At 40.4% G+C, this 17802-nt stretch overlaps 1 protein-coding gene across 1 annotated transcript; it reads left to right on the top strand.

Annotated features, from left to right (window-relative positions):
• The first annotated feature begins 461 nt into the window (after nucleotides 1-461).
• On the top strand, nucleotides 462-17800 carry sort1b (sortilin 1b). Its single transcript, XM_034209125.1, has 20 exons — nucleotides 462-1082; nucleotides 5465-5524; nucleotides 5768-5841; nucleotides 5928-6024; nucleotides 6137-6298; nucleotides 6940-7013; nucleotides 8015-8064; nucleotides 8952-9079; nucleotides 9168-9312; nucleotides 9436-9591; nucleotides 10179-10285; nucleotides 10508-10610; nucleotides 10727-10898; nucleotides 12243-12433; nucleotides 12529-12718; nucleotides 13101-13217; nucleotides 14225-14333; nucleotides 14456-14568; nucleotides 14725-14854; nucleotides 15644-17800. Exons 1-20 carry the CDS (start codon nucleotides 807-809, stop codon nucleotides 15656-15658), a joined length of 2469 nt encoding a protein of 822 aa, XP_034065016.1. The 5' UTR covers nucleotides 462-806; the 3' UTR covers nucleotides 15659-17800.
• Nucleotides 17801-17802: the final 2 nt, after the last annotated feature.

The following is a 17802-nucleotide window of genomic DNA, read 5'->3' as shown; positions in this document are numbered from 1 at the left end:
TACTATTATATGGCAGGAGAAACAATGCTTGGGGAAAGGCTTTTCAGATTGTTAAAGTACAACATATTCAACAACACTGGGAATTTAACACAAATCACACACAAAGCATCTTTTTCTTTAAAACAAACTATTCGTTTTATTACTTTTGTTTTGAGTGATAGAGCCAGATGGGCTGAGCCAATTAATTATAAAGCAGCACTTACTCTGTATTCTCCCCCTTTTAGATTAGCCCACCTGTATTTAAATAACACGTTTATTGTCTCCCAAAATGTAACCAATTGTAAAAAAAAATCACATTTGAATTGATTTCTGGATGGATGGAGTTACATGATAGTAATGCTCAACCTATCTTGACAGGCTTTGACAGCTCCTCTGTTAGGTCCCGCCTCCTCAAAACCTCAAAAGCGGATAGGTGGACCGGAACAGAAGAACAGCCAATCACAGAGTCGTCTCTCTGCATATAGCATTACATGGTTACAACCACAACCTGTGCAGACACAATTTGCCTGATCGTGGCTAAGGAGTGCTGCGCGGATATTCGCTGTTAATACTCCGGTACATTTTCAAAATTTCGTTTTTTGACATAGTTTCTGCTGCTGCGCGGGGAAATAGACGGAGCTTTGGCGCTCCGTGTTTTGAAAGCCCGAAATAATCGCTGTCAGGAGGAGACTACTGTATTGTTGATGTCATCCGCGGCAGAGCTGTAGCGACCTTCAATTTCCAGACAAGACCAGGATAAACAAAGACTTGTTTTGGGGTGTTTTTTCGTCTTTGTTTTGTTTTGTTTGCCATTGACACCAGCAGCGATGATGGGACTTTTGCTGCGCCGTGCCCTGCTGTTATCCGTTTTCACTTTCACAGCCGGTCTAGATTCTAGGCTGGAATCCAACCCTTTCGGACAGTCGCTTTTTGCGAGGCATTCAAACATTAAAGCACAAGCAGCGAACATCGTAAAGAGAGCTCTGCCTGCATGGCTGGCTGCATCACCAATCCACAACATAAAACGAAGAAGCACCGAGCAGGGCGACTCCTGCAAAGCAATTAAAGGAGCTGACACCAAGTTAGCAGAAAACACCCACAGTGTAAGTTACCAACTGAGGTCCTGTTACTGATAATTAAATGAGCGTAACGCAGAGGATGCGCAGGTGCTAACCAGGTGCAACAATAATAGGCCTAATCAGCTATCATGTGCCTTTAGAAAGCTGGCGGCCTGTTTCCATTCAACTGTAGACTTAACCCCGAAGATATTGCACTGTGTTTCTGTTTTTTTAATTTGTTTTAAAGAACCTGGAAATGATTTGCTTGGAACCATCTTCCCTTACATCATGATTTCTCTTTGGCATTTGGTGCAGTGAAATACAGTGTGGTGAAACAGTAACAACGCCTATTTTCCTCATGCTTAAAGACCTACGTAGGCTGCACTGAAGCACTACCAGACAGGTTTACCTTTCAAATGCTCCAATAATTGACATGCCCTATATCTTATTCTTCTTAAGGATGCAGCTGTATTCTGTATTTGTGGATCCCACTTTTCTTTGCTTCAACTGACAGTGAATCTGCCTTAATGTTGACTGGGAAATTGGCCCAGTGGGATACATGTGACTGGCTGTGTGGTAGTTATTTTGTAATTAAAAGCTGTGTTTGTGTGGTGGTGTAAGGAGTTAGCAAGCAGGAAGTCTGCTGGAAACCAAGAGACTACAGCATTTAGTTGTTATCTCTTAAATCCTGAATAGTGGAGAAGGCTACATTTGGTCTCAACATATGTGTAGGTTTAAGTGCTTTAAGTGAAAGCACCCCAATTAATGCAGCTTATAAAGTATCTACGCAACTATGCAATGCTTTTCCTAAACAGTAGGCTGACCTCAGCAGAGTCCAGTGTATTTGCCTAGCTCCTCATTGTCATGTGATCAACTTTGCATCGCAGTTTTTGTATACTTGCCCTGGTAATCTAAAGTCGACAGAATTCCTGGAGGCTCAGCTTCGTCATTCCTGGTCATTCCCCACGAGTTAATGTTGCAGGTCCCACTGGTACTGGAGCTGTTTACAGCATGAACTGCTGGTAGAGACCTGCCTGAAACACGTAGTGAGTGTTCACATGGTTGAAGAACACGGGGAAAAAGTTTCACAAATACCATTTATAATCAGGCAGTTGGACAAGTATTTTAGTTTGAGCCCTACTGCTAAATTGACTTGATTTGCACAAAACAATCAACAGAAGCAAAGTCCGTTTCTTGTCCTCAGGTCTTAATGTGGTATTCATTAGCTATTTTCAAAGGTCTTCCCTGAAAGCAGTTTGACTGGAGCTTTCCGCCTGTTGAAATGAGTCGGATAAGAGGTGCTTCAGTTTCTACTTTGTCATCAGTGGAAGGAAGCACGGTAGTCAGAGCAAAACAAATGGCAAAATGCACAATTTGACTTCAGTTTGTAGTTGTGTGGTCAGTGCTAGGACTGTTAACTTGATCAGTTGCCTAATTTGTTGTTTTGGTCTTTGTCGTCTAAGATTTCTTGAGTCCATTCACCATTTTTATCAGCAGAATGATTTATTTCCAAGAATAAGCACATCTCGTGTTGCTTTAGCATGATTCTTTGTGGAAGAAACATGTCTGTGGGTCCATTAAACAAATCAATTTGCTGGCAAAATCGTAAAAGTGTTAGTAGACTAATTAGTGTGAATGCTGTTTACAGCATTCCACTATAGTTCTTCAAATCTTTAATGTACTTATTATTATTTCAACCAATATTTTGCCGTCGAATAACTTCAGCCTACTTTTAGCTACAGAAACCATTCAAATATAAAAAATGTTCAGCCTTTTCAGCACATGATGGGAAACTTTCAACTTTTTCGAAATATTTTATACTTTTTGAAATATTCAGCTTTTTAAACTATTTTTTTAACATGTAACTCAATGAGAGGAACCTTCAAATCCTCTTTTACCTACACCGTGCGCCAAATGCTACTCCTTCCACATACTTTCAGCTAGAGACTTCATTCCAACTTTAAAATGATCACAAGACCTTCAGCTATAACATTAAGTTCTTCAGATTTTTCATATATTTTACACTTTTTGAGATATTTAAGTTAGTTTGGAGCTTGGTAAAGAGGCTTTCTTCAGATTTTAACATTAGTGTGTGTATTGCGCAGCTCGCTTCTGCACTTCTGCACTTCTGCACAACCCATTCACTTTGAATGGGTTGACGTCACGATTCGCCGAACTGCATTGTGGGAGCAAAGCGTAGCTTCTCTCGCGGTGCTCGCTGCAAAAGTAGAGCAATGTTCTACTTTTGCCGCCTCGACGGAGGCGTCAGCCAATCAAATCCCGCGTATGCAAATCTGACAGCACAAGCGCTAGCCAATCAAACCGCGTGTATGTTGGGAGAGCCAGACCGCAGTTATTGCCCATATGTAAAAAAATGGAGGAGAAAATTATCGTGGCGGTAGGGAATCACCTGGTACTATATGACCAGTCCCTCTTTACATACAGGGATACAAACCGGAGGAGCCAGGCATGGGGGGAGGTGGCAGAGACAGAGGGTGAAACTGGTAGGTTTTCGCCTGTTTGGGGATTATATATCCAGTTTACTTCGTTTTAACATTGCCATTGCTTTGTATGTCGGGGGCGGGAGATTCATGTGATTGGTTGTTGGTCGCATTGCTCGCAAAAAATCCCCAATCTTCAGACACGCCCACCGCCAAGCGTCAACGCACGCTGCTGTGTGGACGCTCCGTATTAGACCCCATTTACACGCAAACGCATACGAAACGCAAACGAACCGAATACGAGACCGTTCGGGAGCGCTGGAGACGCTGTAGTACATGTGCCGGGCCTGTAAGTGACGCTGTACTCCCGCACGAGACCGCTCGAAAGCGCTGGAGACGCTGTAGTACATATGTCGGGCCTGTAAGTGGCGCTGTACTTTTGCCACAAAATACACCAAAAGCAGCGAAGAAGACCCCCGAGCATCGTTGCCATGGTTGCCCTTCTGTTTATGCCCCGCGGTGGATTTAGCAACATGTAGTTCATGTAATTCTCCATGTCCACTTGTTGCTGATGGTTGTGGTAGAGGAGCTGTAGATTTTGCACTAACATCTGTAGCATGGTCAGTAGCAGTAGCTACTGACCATGCTACAGCAGTGAGCAGCAGAGGTGGGGCTATGGCTTCATCGTTATCAGGAAATGATCATATAGGGCGTACACACGGAGCCGTTTGCCCCCCCAGAGCGTTCCGTTTGCAGATCTATCCACCTTGGGACCCGTTATCGTTTGCGGGGTCCGTTTACGCGTTTCCGTTATGGCCTCGTGTGAATGAACGGGCTATACGAAAGAGAAAAGTAACAGATACAACCGTTTAAACTTCCATAATTCCCAAACCCTACACTCCTGGGACATAATTGTATGCTTGAATTGTAGGAAAACATCTCTGAGCTTGAAAAATTAAAAAAAATTAAGCAAAACATTTTAACAAAATGCCTCTTGAGGGCATGAAGTGACAAAGACTTTCAACATGTCTCCATTAAGGCCCATTGTAAATTAAGCCTGATCTGTCCTCAGAGCAGCAGCTGCACACCTTTAGTAAATCTGCCAAAAATGCCACATTATTGACCCGAAAGTACACAAAAAGCACACTTCAGACGCTCGTCGGGGTCCTGAAATGCTGCACGCGTTGACATTTTACCGATATTAGCTACTGATTTCAAACTATAGTTAGAAATGTAAGAGCTTTATCTCTCATTCAGAACAACGGAAAGGCTCCCCTTTCACAGCACATCTCCATGGAAACCTTTGATCTCTGGGCTCACGTACACAGATGTTTGATAACGTTGTCACCATGGTAACCTTTGATCTCTGGGCTCACACACACAGGTGTTTGTAAACATTCATTCACTACTACTTACATTTAATATATAACTTCTTCAGCCTACTTTCAGCTGCAGAAACTATTCAACTATTAACTTATTCAGCTATTTCAGGACATTGAGGATATACATGTTGTTGTTTATACCTTTTTTTAAACCTTTTCTTTTAAATATTAAGCTTCTTCACTATTTTTCCTACTCTTCTAGTTTAACATTTCACTTTCAAGTTTTGAACAAAGTCATTGCAATGCTTTTGAGCTGTAACCATTTTGATTCAAATAATTTCACTTTTCTGCATTTCTCCGCTAAGTTCAGCAACACACTTACTTGGTCTCTGTAGGTAAAAGCAGCTACCATTCAACTAATAGAATATTCAGCTTTTTCTGCATTTTCAGCTAAATTCAGCAACAAATGTACACAGTTTACAGCATTCACATGCATTTTCAGCAGGAAATGCATTTTCTAATTATTTCTGCAGTCTAGGACAGCCCTAGTAGGTTTATACCTTCTTTTCAACTTAAAGTAAAACTTAAGTATTTTTACAGATATAGACATACTGCTCAACTAGTGCTGTGATTTGTAATATGTTTATTTTCAATCTTTCTTCAGTATACCTTCAATGACCTGAGTGGGTCAGTGTCGCTGGCCTGGGTTGGAGATGGCACTGGGGTGAGTGTTATTTTCTTCAGTTTTTTTGCACAAACCTGTCTCTCTTGCAGTGTTGTTTCTCTGTGACGGGAGCAGACTAAACTTTGCTTGAATATTGAGTGAACTGCATGAAAGTGACTGTGAAGTCTGCTTGCAAAGAACCTTGTTGATTTCATAATGAGTTCCCTCACATAAGGGTCTGATCTACATAAATAAAAGATCCAGGCTCCACTTTCTTAAAGCTAAACCTTATTTTCTTGGCAGGTCATTCTGGCTTTGACGACCTTTCAGGTGCCCTTCTTCATGATTAGACTCGGGCAGTCAAAACTCTATCGAAGGTAAGTCATCTAACCTGCTGGAAAAAAACAACTCATGTTTTGCATTTGATTTGCATTTACATCAACCGCAACCCTTTATGTGCTAGTGAAAACTACGGGAAGTCGTTCGAAGATGTGACGTCCCTCATCAACAACACCTTCATCAGGTCAGAGTTCGGCATTGCTATCGGGAACAGTGGGAAAGTAAGTCATGTCCTCATCATCAAATGTTGTACTTCTCTGACGTGCCGAACTGTAAAATACCTTTAGCCTTTGTTTGGTTTCATTAGTCTACATTTTGATCTCTGACTCGTAGGTGATCCTGACAGGAGAAGTTTCTGGAGGTCTTGGGTCCAGGGTCTTTGTCTCTGAAGACTTTGGAAAGAGTTTCATCCACCGCGACCTGCCCTTCATCCCCCTGTCGCAGATCACATACAACCCTGACAATTCCAATGTGCTTCTGGTCCTCAGCAACAGTGTAAGAATGGAACGATAGAGAGTTAGAAGCTATTTATAACTTTGTTTATAGAGCACATTTCATACATCTACAAATGAAACATTTAAACAAGGGCAAACGTATGATAATATGTGACAATCAACAGACAGTAAACAAGTAAAAAGTACCATAAAGTCTATTGATACTTGGAGCCAATGGTGTGTATACAAATAAAGGGGTGTTTGCTCTCTTTATTGTCTCCTATTAAATTGACGGTTTTGGAAAACCAGTAAAAAAAAGCATTGAAACAATCCTATCCATTAAAAATAGCTTTTGTTTGGAACTTACAATATGGGATTTAAGTAAGTTTGTCTATACAAACCTTAAAAGCTTTACAGTATGTGTGTATCTCATAGTTATAAGAGATCTGTCATTAATTAGAGAGAGTAAACAACCTTTTGCGTGACCTGGTTTAAAACCCTTAAGTAATGGCCTTAACCTCACTCCCTCATAGAAAGAATAAAAACAATGGTCAATAATTGTTTGCACAGAGCACATTTATTAACATGTCAATGTTATTTATGGGCAACTCATGTTCTGTACCAAGTTCTGTGTGAGCTGCGTTAACAGTGCAGTTGAACCAATATTTAATTACTTAATAAATCTATTTTTTCCGTCTTCAGAATGAACTGTGGCTGTCTGAAGATTTTGGCAGCAACTGGAAAAAGATCCAAGACACAGTGTGTCTTGTTAAATGGTAAGAGAAGAGGCAAACTTTGTTCACTGAGCACCTTTGTCAGGTGCTCAGTGAACAAACAGCAGTGTAACTCAAAATCCCCAAATGTGTCTCAGGTAAACATTTCTATTCAGTGAGATTAGGGAGTAGTTGAAAGACGGCATTCTTATTGGTGTGTCAACTGGCAACGATTCAAGAAGTGATAGAATTTGTTAGTCATATTTTTCTTTTGTTTTAGTTCCTCCAACATAATAATTATTACAGGTAGGATGAAAGCAGAGTGTTGTTTTGACAGTTATGCTGATTTGTGTTTACCTCAATAAGCTCAATGACAACATGTTCATAATTTTCCTTCAAAGACTTGTATCTTTGCTCCAAAATAGGCAGTAAAACTGCATTGCATTACAGTCGGTGACTGTAAAACCAGCTCAGCTGAGGCCGAGCCCTTGCAGCACTCTTGTTGATTTACAGTAGAGTTACTTCCTGGTTTGTATTGCTTGGTAACCTTTGCAGCTCTAAATACTGTATATTGTTACCTTTAAATCTGTGTTTTCAAAGTCACTGTCTGAGAAAAACTGCATGTACATGACAGTGTTCATAAAACATCAACTTTTATTACTATCCCAAAGATGTTCATTTGAACAAGCTCGAGGAAGTTAGGTCATTTTAATCTTGGGCAGGAGTTTTGTAAAGTCAAAGCCCAACATTAAAAAAAACGTAAATATTTAGTAAGGGCATGACTGAGTTGTCTTTGCATTTGATAAGCTATGTCATGCAATATCTATTTTCACTATGAAGCAAAACCTACTATAGGAATAAACAGAGGATGCATTAGGAATCCTGAGAGACCTGATTTCCTCTGTGCTGGTTTTGTTGTTTATTGAAACGTGAGCATTTGTCACATACTTAACATCAACAAATCCCTATACATCTACTGTAGTAAGCTTAAATGTCCTTGACTTTGGAGGCTAAAATGGGTGTTTCTGCTTATCTGAAATTCTTTCTTTTCATTGTGATACCAGGGGAAGGAAAAATACAATTTTCTTCACATCCAGCCGGAATGGATCCTGCGGTAAGTCATCCCTTCTTAAAGGTCCCATGTCATGGCCATTTCTACTGACCATAATTCCATTGTTGAGGTATACTAAAATAGATTTATATTGTGCAATTTTCCAAAATTGCATTGGTTTCTCATACAGCATCTCTGTATATTATGTGTATTCACTCTCTGTCCTAAACGGCTTGTTGGAGCTCCTGCCCCCCCTCCCTATGAGCCCAGTGGCCGTCTGCGAGACAGCGAAGCCCAGCCCGAACACACACACACACACCCGCAGCCTGGCTGGGAGTTTGTGTGTGTGCTCACATACCGACTCACAGCCTCGCCGCATCCCGCCGTCTCAGGGAGGAGAAATCGGCTGAGCTGCAGCTGAGAAAAGATTGAGTGTGTGTGTGTGAGGAAGTCCGCGGATTGGTCAATTTGGACCAATCCGCGGACGTAACGTAACGGCTCCACGGATTGGTCCATTTGGACCAATGGGTCCATTTGGGTCGTCGTTACGTCACGTTACGTCACCATGAAGAAAAAGAGAAATCTCCAACGAGGCGTTCTGGGGCAGCATAGACAGGTATTTTCTGTGTTAGAGTTTTACTCGCTACAGGGTGTACTTTGAGGGTTTGTGACTTTGCAGACCGTTTACATGCAGAAAAACCTTCATAACACACAAGGGGACGGGTAATAACCAGAAAAACATGACATGGGACCTTTAAAGCAAAACCTAAAAATACATATATTTTTTTATGCATATGTTAACTTATTACTCTAACATGAAAAAGCTAAATATTTATAAATATATCCTTATTTTCATGATTGTGGGTCATATTTCTTTTAAATGCTATATGCAACTATTAAGTAACTCTTGGAAAATGTATTTCAAAGTAGTCCATTGTTTCTTTTTCCAGTGGATCGGGGAATGCTGGATCTGAAGAGGTCTAGCAACTATGGTAAAACCGTCAAGACAGTCGCTAGTAAGATCTACTCCTTCGGTCTGGGTGGACGCTTCCTCTTTGCCTCTGTGATGACAGGCAGGGTCAGTATACATCAGGTCCTAGTAACCAGCAGATAAGGAAACATGATCTGGCATCCAGAGTAAAAATATTTCTCGCCTGTCTCTGCAGGGAACTCTCAGGATGATCCATGTGTCAGTGGACCAGGGTGACAAGTGGAACATGGCCCAGCTGCCCCCTGTCGGGCACGAGCAGTTCTACTCCATCCTGGCAGCCAACGACGACATGGTCTTCATGCACGTCGATGAGCCTGGAGGTCAGTCTGTGCAGAAAACTCACCTGTTTCCTTGTGAAAAGCATCACCATTTAGGAATAGTAGGCAGCGTGTAGAGAATGTAAAGCATGTACTTTTGGCTATGTTTCTTCTCTACATCCACAGATACAGGATTTGGCACCATTTATGTATCAGATGACCGGGGCACCGTGTACTCCAAGTCATTGGAGCGCCACCTTTACACCACCACGGGGGGCGATACCGACTTCACTAATGTCACCTCCCTGCGAGGAGTATTCTTCACCAGCGTTTTGGCGAAAGGTAGTTCTATTCATATGCCTGTGCTTGGTAAACTGATAGCAAACACATGCCTGTACTCAAACTCCCTTCAGAAAGACATATACATATTACTTCTTCATTACATACCAGAGGCAGGGCGTCAAATCAATATTTAATTAGCTGTTCAGAGTTAGATGTCCTGCTTTTTTTGATGCAGCTGGCTCACACTTCACTAGAAATATCACATCACCAGCTAAAGCTTGACTCCATCTTGTCTGCGGCGCTCTAAATGGTCTGTTTACAAATCTCCTTGTTCCTTTTTCTTAAATTCTAACCCATTTTACAAGACAAGTTTTCCGTTTTCATCCTGCCAAATTTATCCATTATTACTGTGTGTTTCGACTAAGAAAGAATAAAGAAATACACACACACACCCACACACACATTTCGAATGTGATGCTACTTAATACCATATCTGACATTTATTATGGCTTCTTTAAATAAAACGTGCTTTACTTCCTACTAAACTGCCCCACAAAAAATGTCGAACACTGAACAGAAATGAAACATATTGTTTAGCTAAATGTTGAAGACTACCTGTGAATAATATTGATGTCTTGTTGTTCCAGATAACTCTGTGCAGTCTGTGGTGTCCTTTGATCAGGGAGGGGAGTGGGTCCCCCTGAGGAAACCTGTCAACAGCAAGTGCGATGCTACAGCTAAAGACCCAGACAAGGTAAACAGAGAAAAGAGGAAAAAGAAACAAAGATAGAAAGTAGATCATTCTTGATAGAAACTGTGTACTTTGATGAAATAAGTATTGATAAACTAGCTTTTGTATTGTAGTGTCAAAAAGGCTAAACACAGCACATTAGAAGTTTCTTTTTTTAAATGTATTATTTCAACCTCTACAGTGTTTGAACTGTAAACATTCAGATTTATGTGTTTGTGTCTACAGTGCACTCTCCACATCCATGCGGCCTACAGCACTGCTATGAAGCTGAACGTCCCCATGCTGCCTCTGACTGAACCAAACGCTGTGGGCCTCATCATATCTCACGGTAACTCAGTTCAGAGCTTTCTATACCATTATCATTTTTTTAAACAATCCAAGAATGTTTCCAAAATACAAACATGATTTATTTTGTTCCATTCTGACCCCTTTCTATCTCACCAGGGAGTGTTGGGGATGCCATCTCAGTGATGAAGCCTGATGTGTATGTGTCTGATGATGGGGGGTATACATGGATAAAGGCCCTGGATGGGCCCCATCACTACGCTATTCTGGACTCTGGAGGGCTGCTGGTTGCTGTGGAGCAAAGCCTCATTAAACCTATCAACACCATCAAGTGAGTCTTTGTTAGGGAATGGATCAGTTTGTTTGCTGATGCTTTGAGTCTCTATGTGTTGTCTTTACCTGATTTATATGTAATAAACTGCATGCAGTACAACTCTCTCACATATGGTTTAGCTTTACTGTAAAAGTCCCGTATTTAACAGATTTTCAACAATATATTATAGGTCTCAGATATATACAAAACATGTCTCTGAAGTGTTTGGCTCGAAATACCAAACAGATCACCCATTGTAGCATCCCATAATCCCCTCTGTTTCAGCCCTGTTTCAAAAGTGCTGATTCTGTGTCTGTAGCTTTAAATACAAATGAACTGCCACTCCCCACGCCCTCTGCGAGATATTTGGTTAAACAAAAACACAATAGGCGCGTTCACACCGCAGTACTTTTCCCACTTTAGTTCCGATATAGTTCCGAAATGTTGCGTTCACACCAAAAAAAATAGGAACTAAAATGAGTTCATGAGAACCTTTTCACCCCCTTTTCCGTCCCTGCTAGAGAGCACGTACTTTCGTGGGAGAAAAAGGTTCCTATTTCTGATTGGCTGGGCGGATTGCAAACCACGCCCCGTAAAACTCCCAAAAAGTTTTGTGAAGCCGCCATTTTATTATCCTCGCATTAGCATTAGCATTAGCCCAGCTCACAAACGCAGAGAGACTAACTTATGGCAACACAAAATAAAACATGGGAGTGGTGGAGATGAGGAGGTGTCGGCGTTCTGGCGATTTACTCGGAAGGCTTCAGTAGAAGCTGCTGGGAGTCCCAGCAGCTTCTACTGAAGCCAGTCCCCAACTCCGGGGACTTCCGGCCGGGGACTTCGGGTGGCAGTATACGCCGTGAAGTTGCCAGTAAACCCAAAGCAGAAGAAGAAGGCTTAATTTGCCTAATCCTACCCCAGGGACTTATTCCGGTGTGAACGCGATCTGTACTTAGTTCATCAGAACTAAAGAGTTTTCATGAACTAAGTTCTGATGAACCTTTGTGGGAAAAGTACTGCGGTGTCAAAGCGCCTAATGGTGCTCTAGGAGGAGATTCAGGTGATAAGGTGGGGGGGTTACCTCGGTTGGTTATTGGCTTTAGGTTACACAACCCAAAAAAACATGATGACATCATAAAGTGGCCAAAATCTGATCAGCTCATTTTCAGACAGGTTTTTATTAAATGGATCAGGACAAAAAGAGAGAGAATCTTTTTTCCTGAAACTTTCACAATCTCTTTACACAGAGGGGACACATGTTTATGTATAAGAGACATGAAGAAGTGGATTTTGCACAATAGGTGACCTTTAATATTTATTGGGGTTATGCTAATGTTTGTACTTTCATGAATGTCCTGACAGATTTTCTACTGATGAAGGACAGTGCTGGCGTAATTACGTCTTCACCAAAGACCCCATCTACTTTACTGGGCTGGCCTCGGAGCCGGGAGCTCGCTCCATGAACGTCAGTGTCTGGGGCTACAGAGACGCCCTCCTCAGCCAGCACTGGATCTCCATCACCATCGACTTCAGGGATCTGCTCACCAGAGACTGTGCGTGACAGGAGAATATGTCTGATACAACAAACTGACTGTCAATATTTTGTGTTCTGATTGAGTTATATGTAACAAAACATTGATGAACGCAGGTGGTGATGATGACTATGTGCAGTGGTTGGCCCACTCTGATGACATCAGTGACCCCAAAGATGGCTGCATGCTGGGCTACAAAGAGAAGTTCCTGCGTCTCAGGAAGGACTCTGTTTGCTGGAACGGACGAGATTTCGAGGTCAACACGTCGCCGACCCCCTGTTCGTGCACCCTGGATGACTTCCTGTGGTAAGACATGTGCCCCAAATTCATACTAATATTACTGCTTACTGGCGATAATTGTTTTTAATTTGAAGTAAAGTTGTTGGTGTAAAGGTCTTGCAAAGTATAGGAAAAAAGATTGCTCAATTAAATGTGATTAACTCAAAAATCAAACAAAAATGGATGCACTTTAAAACATAAACTACAGTAACTTGAGAAACATTCCATATTAAATGTGTCAAACTTGTATTGATTATCAGTGTAAACGTATCCGGGAAAGTATTTTTCCTTTGAGAAAAGAAATTACTGTGAGAATTAAAACGTTCATGTAAATCAAATTAATTACAGATGCAAGAGGACATATAGGCTTTTCTTCCACCCTTACTCACGATATTTTGTCTCTCTGCAGTGACTTTGGTTACTACCGTCAGGAGAACAGCTCTGAGTGTGTGGAGCAGCCGGACCTGAAGGGCAAAGTGCTGGAGTTCTGTCTGCAAGGCAAAGAGGAACAACTGCAGACCAGTGGGTGAGTGACTGTGTGGACCCTCTCCTGTGTTTATTAGCACTACATGATTCACTTCAACTAGTCTATAATGATAAGTCTGCTTGATAATGTATTTATCCATTTCACTATTTACAATATATTCAAATATATTCAACAATGTATATTGCCACATTTTATGGTAGATAGTGACAGAAGATAGCTGTCAGTGTTTGTCCGAGTAGAGAAGTAATGAGGAAGAGGAAGTAGAGATCAGTCAGGGGAAGCAGAGGAGGGGGAGAGTGACTCTCATGCTTTCAATGAGGAACAATGAAAACAAATAATGATAAGAAGGACACGCACATCTCAGAGTCTGATCTGACATTGAACGGGTGCTTGATCAAATTGAATAAAGTTAAAACAAGAACAAATGATTTGCACACTCGAAGGCTCCATTTGAAGGATTGTAATGGTGCTGTGTAATGTTTTAAGAGTGAATGTTGACCATAAAGGAAAATGACATTTTTGGTTCACAGATCTTCTTTCATTTTTGTATTTATATGTTTAATTAGCAAGGGCAGAGGGCGTTTTAGGATTTTCATTGCCATTGACTGCATCCCTTTAGATTGTTTATTTAGTTAACTTGAAGTTGGACTTGAAAATCCAGTTAGACCATTGTGTGTTGTGGGAACTCCCAGTGAATTGGTGTTTAACTTCTGTACTGTCACGTTTTCCTCAGTGAAATTGAATACTTTAGTGGTGTATACATTATTTTATATCTGTGTTAACAGTAACAGGAGGGATCTTAAAAAAAACATTGCATTTTGATATAAAAAAGGGGCATGTTCTTCTTCTTTAAAAAAAAAAAATATAATATTAAATAGATGATACATGTGTGAAGTTAGTGGGTGACAATATGACTGGGATGTGATCTAAACTTAAATTAACATTAGGTGATATTAACTGCTATAGACCGATCTGCATTTGAATGTTTATCCGTGTCAGTTGGAAATATGCAACTATCATACTCTTGATGTGTCTTTGGTCCACAGCTATAGGAAAATCCCCGGAGATAAATGTGAGGGAGGAAAGATGCCTGAGCGTAAAGAGATCGACCTCAGTAAGAGGTGTGTGAGTGACCTGGTGGGCCCTGAACTTCTGGTCAGTACCTCTGCCTACTTGTGTAAAATGTTACGTATATTGATTGGTTCTAGTCGTATGCTTGCCTTCAGTGTGTCTGTTCCCACAAGTTTTAACAGTTGCCCCTGCCATTATTTGTACAGATCGACGGTCCCTCCTCCAAGTCTGTACCCATTGTGATAACAGTCCTCATCGTCATGGTGCTGAGCATTGCAGCCGGAGTCGTCTTCATCAAGAAATATGTCTGTGGTGGCAGGTTAGTGTATAGTGTATATATATATATATACAGGATAGCCTGTTCAGAATGCAGACTCTATCTTTATAATTCAGTATTTATTTTCATCTCCATCATGTCTTTTAAGTGTGTTTTCCAGATACACATTTACCGGATCATTTATTTTGTGCCCTGCAGGTTCCTGGTTCACAGGTACTCTGTGCTGCAGCAGCATGTCGAGGACAATGCTGTTGAAGGGATGGACGACCCCCTGGACACAGACCACACTCAGAATGGCAAGATAGAGTTTCACGACGACTCAGATGAGGTACAGTGTGGATACTTTTCACTCCCTCATACTCAGGATAAGATAAAAACAAATACACTTGTACTATTAAGATTGGGCCATTGTTGTTTGCTGAGACCCAAAACATGTGTGTATTTCTTTAAAGCATGCTGCTTGGAATGTCAAATTCTGAGAAATAAAGAAGTGACACAGAGAAAAAACAAACAAACCAGACAAAAAATTATCTGCAGCACAACTTGATGCTGGATACAAGTTGAATCTTGAGTCCTTCGGTCTACTTTAACTACAGCCTGCTGTAACAACAAATGGTGGTGGAGGTGAAGAAGGAAAGAAAGTAATGTAATACACTTGAAAGGATACTGGTAAAAAAAATGCCAGGGCCCTCTGGTGGACAAACAGTATAATGTTATTCTTGCTAAATGATGTTAAATAAATATTTAGAATTTCTGTACTGCTAAATCTTGCCGACATATGTATGTGCTGATACGAGAAAAAAAATGTAAAAGATTAATTAATAAGCTATCATTAGCCGTAGTCATACTCTGCAAGTTTAAATCCTTTTTCACATATAATTTCCTCAAAAATGATACAATCTTTAAATACAACAGTAATTGGTCCGGTGTAAGAGAATTCATTGTAGCTTAAAAAAGGGAATGACTTTAAATTATCGCTACAAAGTCATGTCCTTAACTACACCTAGAACACAGCTCCTTAAGTAACTGAGTTGGGCGCATGTGTAAATAAAACCATAATGGATGTTCTTGTTTGCTTGGCTACAGGCTTCATTGATATTTTCTTCTCTTTGTACAGGACATGCTGGAATAACAGGATTAACCTGACATGCTACTGAGCAACAGTTGAGCTTCCAGTTTTTGGCCGCTGCTCCTGTCTCTTTCGTCTCCAACTACTTCTTCCTTTCACCTTCTAGTATGAAGTTTGGCCTCAGCTATCAGATGGAGAGTCTGCGTTGCTCTGCTGTCATCTATGAAGTATGATGAATGTACGGAAGCTTCCTGGGACTATTTCCACAGTGGGGGAGGAAGGGGGTCTTGTAGTATTGTGCTTCAGTTATTGATTCTGTTGATTGAGTTTAAGTCTCTAACTTATTTATTTTAAGGAATGAAGTACTGATGCAGTAATTTAAACTGCTGACAGAGTAATGGGGTTTGAAGTGAAGCTACTTGTATAAATCCACCACTGCATTATGGGTCCTGCTTCGCCCATCACCTGGGAGCGCTCGAAATACTTCTCATTTTGGTTGAAGATCCGAGACCTTTTTTCTCATGCACTCGTACATAAACCTGTTCTTCTTTGCTGTTTTTGACAATTTGCTAGGTGTTATAACGATTGCTGTTTGTAGCTGGTTAATAACTCTCCAAAACAATTGAATCCCATCTTTAAATAAGGTATTTGACAGCAAGGAGTATGTAAATGTGAGGTTTTTGAGCCTTCTCCTCTGTTGGCACAGATTTGTGAAATCCCCTGTTGTAGTGTATATTTGGAATAAAAGCCAGTGTACTTTTACTCCATGGCATTTAGAACCACGGATGAAGTAATAAGACCCGAGTGGAAATTGCTTTACATTTTTGCATTAGGTTTGATAGCAATAACAATGTTTGGATTCAGTTTATTGTCCGTGCATGTGAAATAATCCCATTGGCACAATATCTCTAATTTATCCAGCTGTTCCTTTTGATGAATGGTCATTGTGTGAAACACATTACGCATAACTGTATAGGGGGGTAAGGTGTGTCTGTTTCAAGACAGGATTTGTGTATGTCTGCAGTTCTAACTGCCCAAAGCACAAGGTCGTTTGTATGCTAGGAGTTTGTAATTTGACATTTTTCCTTAATGTGACCTAATGATTAACGATCAGTCTGTAATAATCACTGTAGTCATGCACACATCATGTTTATAGTAATTTGAGCAGTTTTTGTACTAACACACTTTTGAACTGTTACAAATTGTGATTCAAAGAAGTCAAGAGTACGAAATAATTCTAGTTTGATAGTAAATATCTACAGTTATTTTTTACATCAGATTCCGATGATTGAATACATTGATATGATTTGGCATGGAAGCAATAAGAAATGTTGTATAGCATATTTAACAATGTAGCCTATTAGAGTTAACGGACGTGGTGTTTTTTTATTTGCATTTGCATCTGAGTTTGAGCAAATACACTGAATTATTATCGAAGGTTTCTCATTTCACAGAAAACTGCTGTTTTTTAAAATGATCTTCATACTATTGTCTCAAGTCTTTAAGGGATTCTCTTTTTTCCTACTTTTTAACATTTGTTCCAAAATTATTTGTCCTTCTTATTTGAAATACAATGCTTTCATGCAGGTTTTATTTATTTGTGACTTGCAGGTTCAGAGTGCAGTAAATTGGATGTGGTTATACAAGTGCCTGGTGTCAGGATAAGATGTGAGGCCCTCCTAATGTGTGGCCAGCATCTATTTACTGAAAATGATCTGCATCAACTTATGTGTAACCAGTCATATCAAGTTTGTCAGTGACACCCCGAAGTAGCTCTTGTTGTCTAACATGAATCCTTTAGCAGTGACAGACGTGTTTCATACCAGCTCCCTCTGAACGGCATGTTACATTTCGATATTTAAATCAAAAGAGCTTTGTAAAGAAAATAGCCTAAAATAAATAGGTTATTTTCTCTGTCATGTCTTGGCACAATACATAATTCTGAGTGAAACTTTGACGAGATTAAACTCCATACAGGGTTATTATGTAGCTGCTACAAACTGGGAGACACTTGGCAAGGTTTTTTTATGGGTTTATTGCATTCATAAAAATGTAACGCATTTTTTCTTACGATTTAAAACTGCTGTATAAATTAATAATTCATTGTGATGGTTCTGTAACTATACAAGGTTACATCTTTGTGTCTCTCTTATGTATATTTGAGGTTTTTTTCTTTGGGTTTGCCAATAAATTCATATGTTCCTCTA

The sequence above is a fragment of the Gymnodraco acuticeps genome, unplaced genomic scaffold (genome assembly GCF_902827175.1).
Source record: "Gymnodraco acuticeps unplaced genomic scaffold, fGymAcu1.1, whole genome shotgun sequence".
NCBI classification, from domain to species: Eukaryota; Metazoa; Chordata; class Actinopteri; order Perciformes; family Bathydraconidae; genus Gymnodraco; species Gymnodraco acuticeps.
Note: the sequence above shows the minus strand (reverse complement) of the source record. Positions and strands in the feature narration are given on the sequence as shown.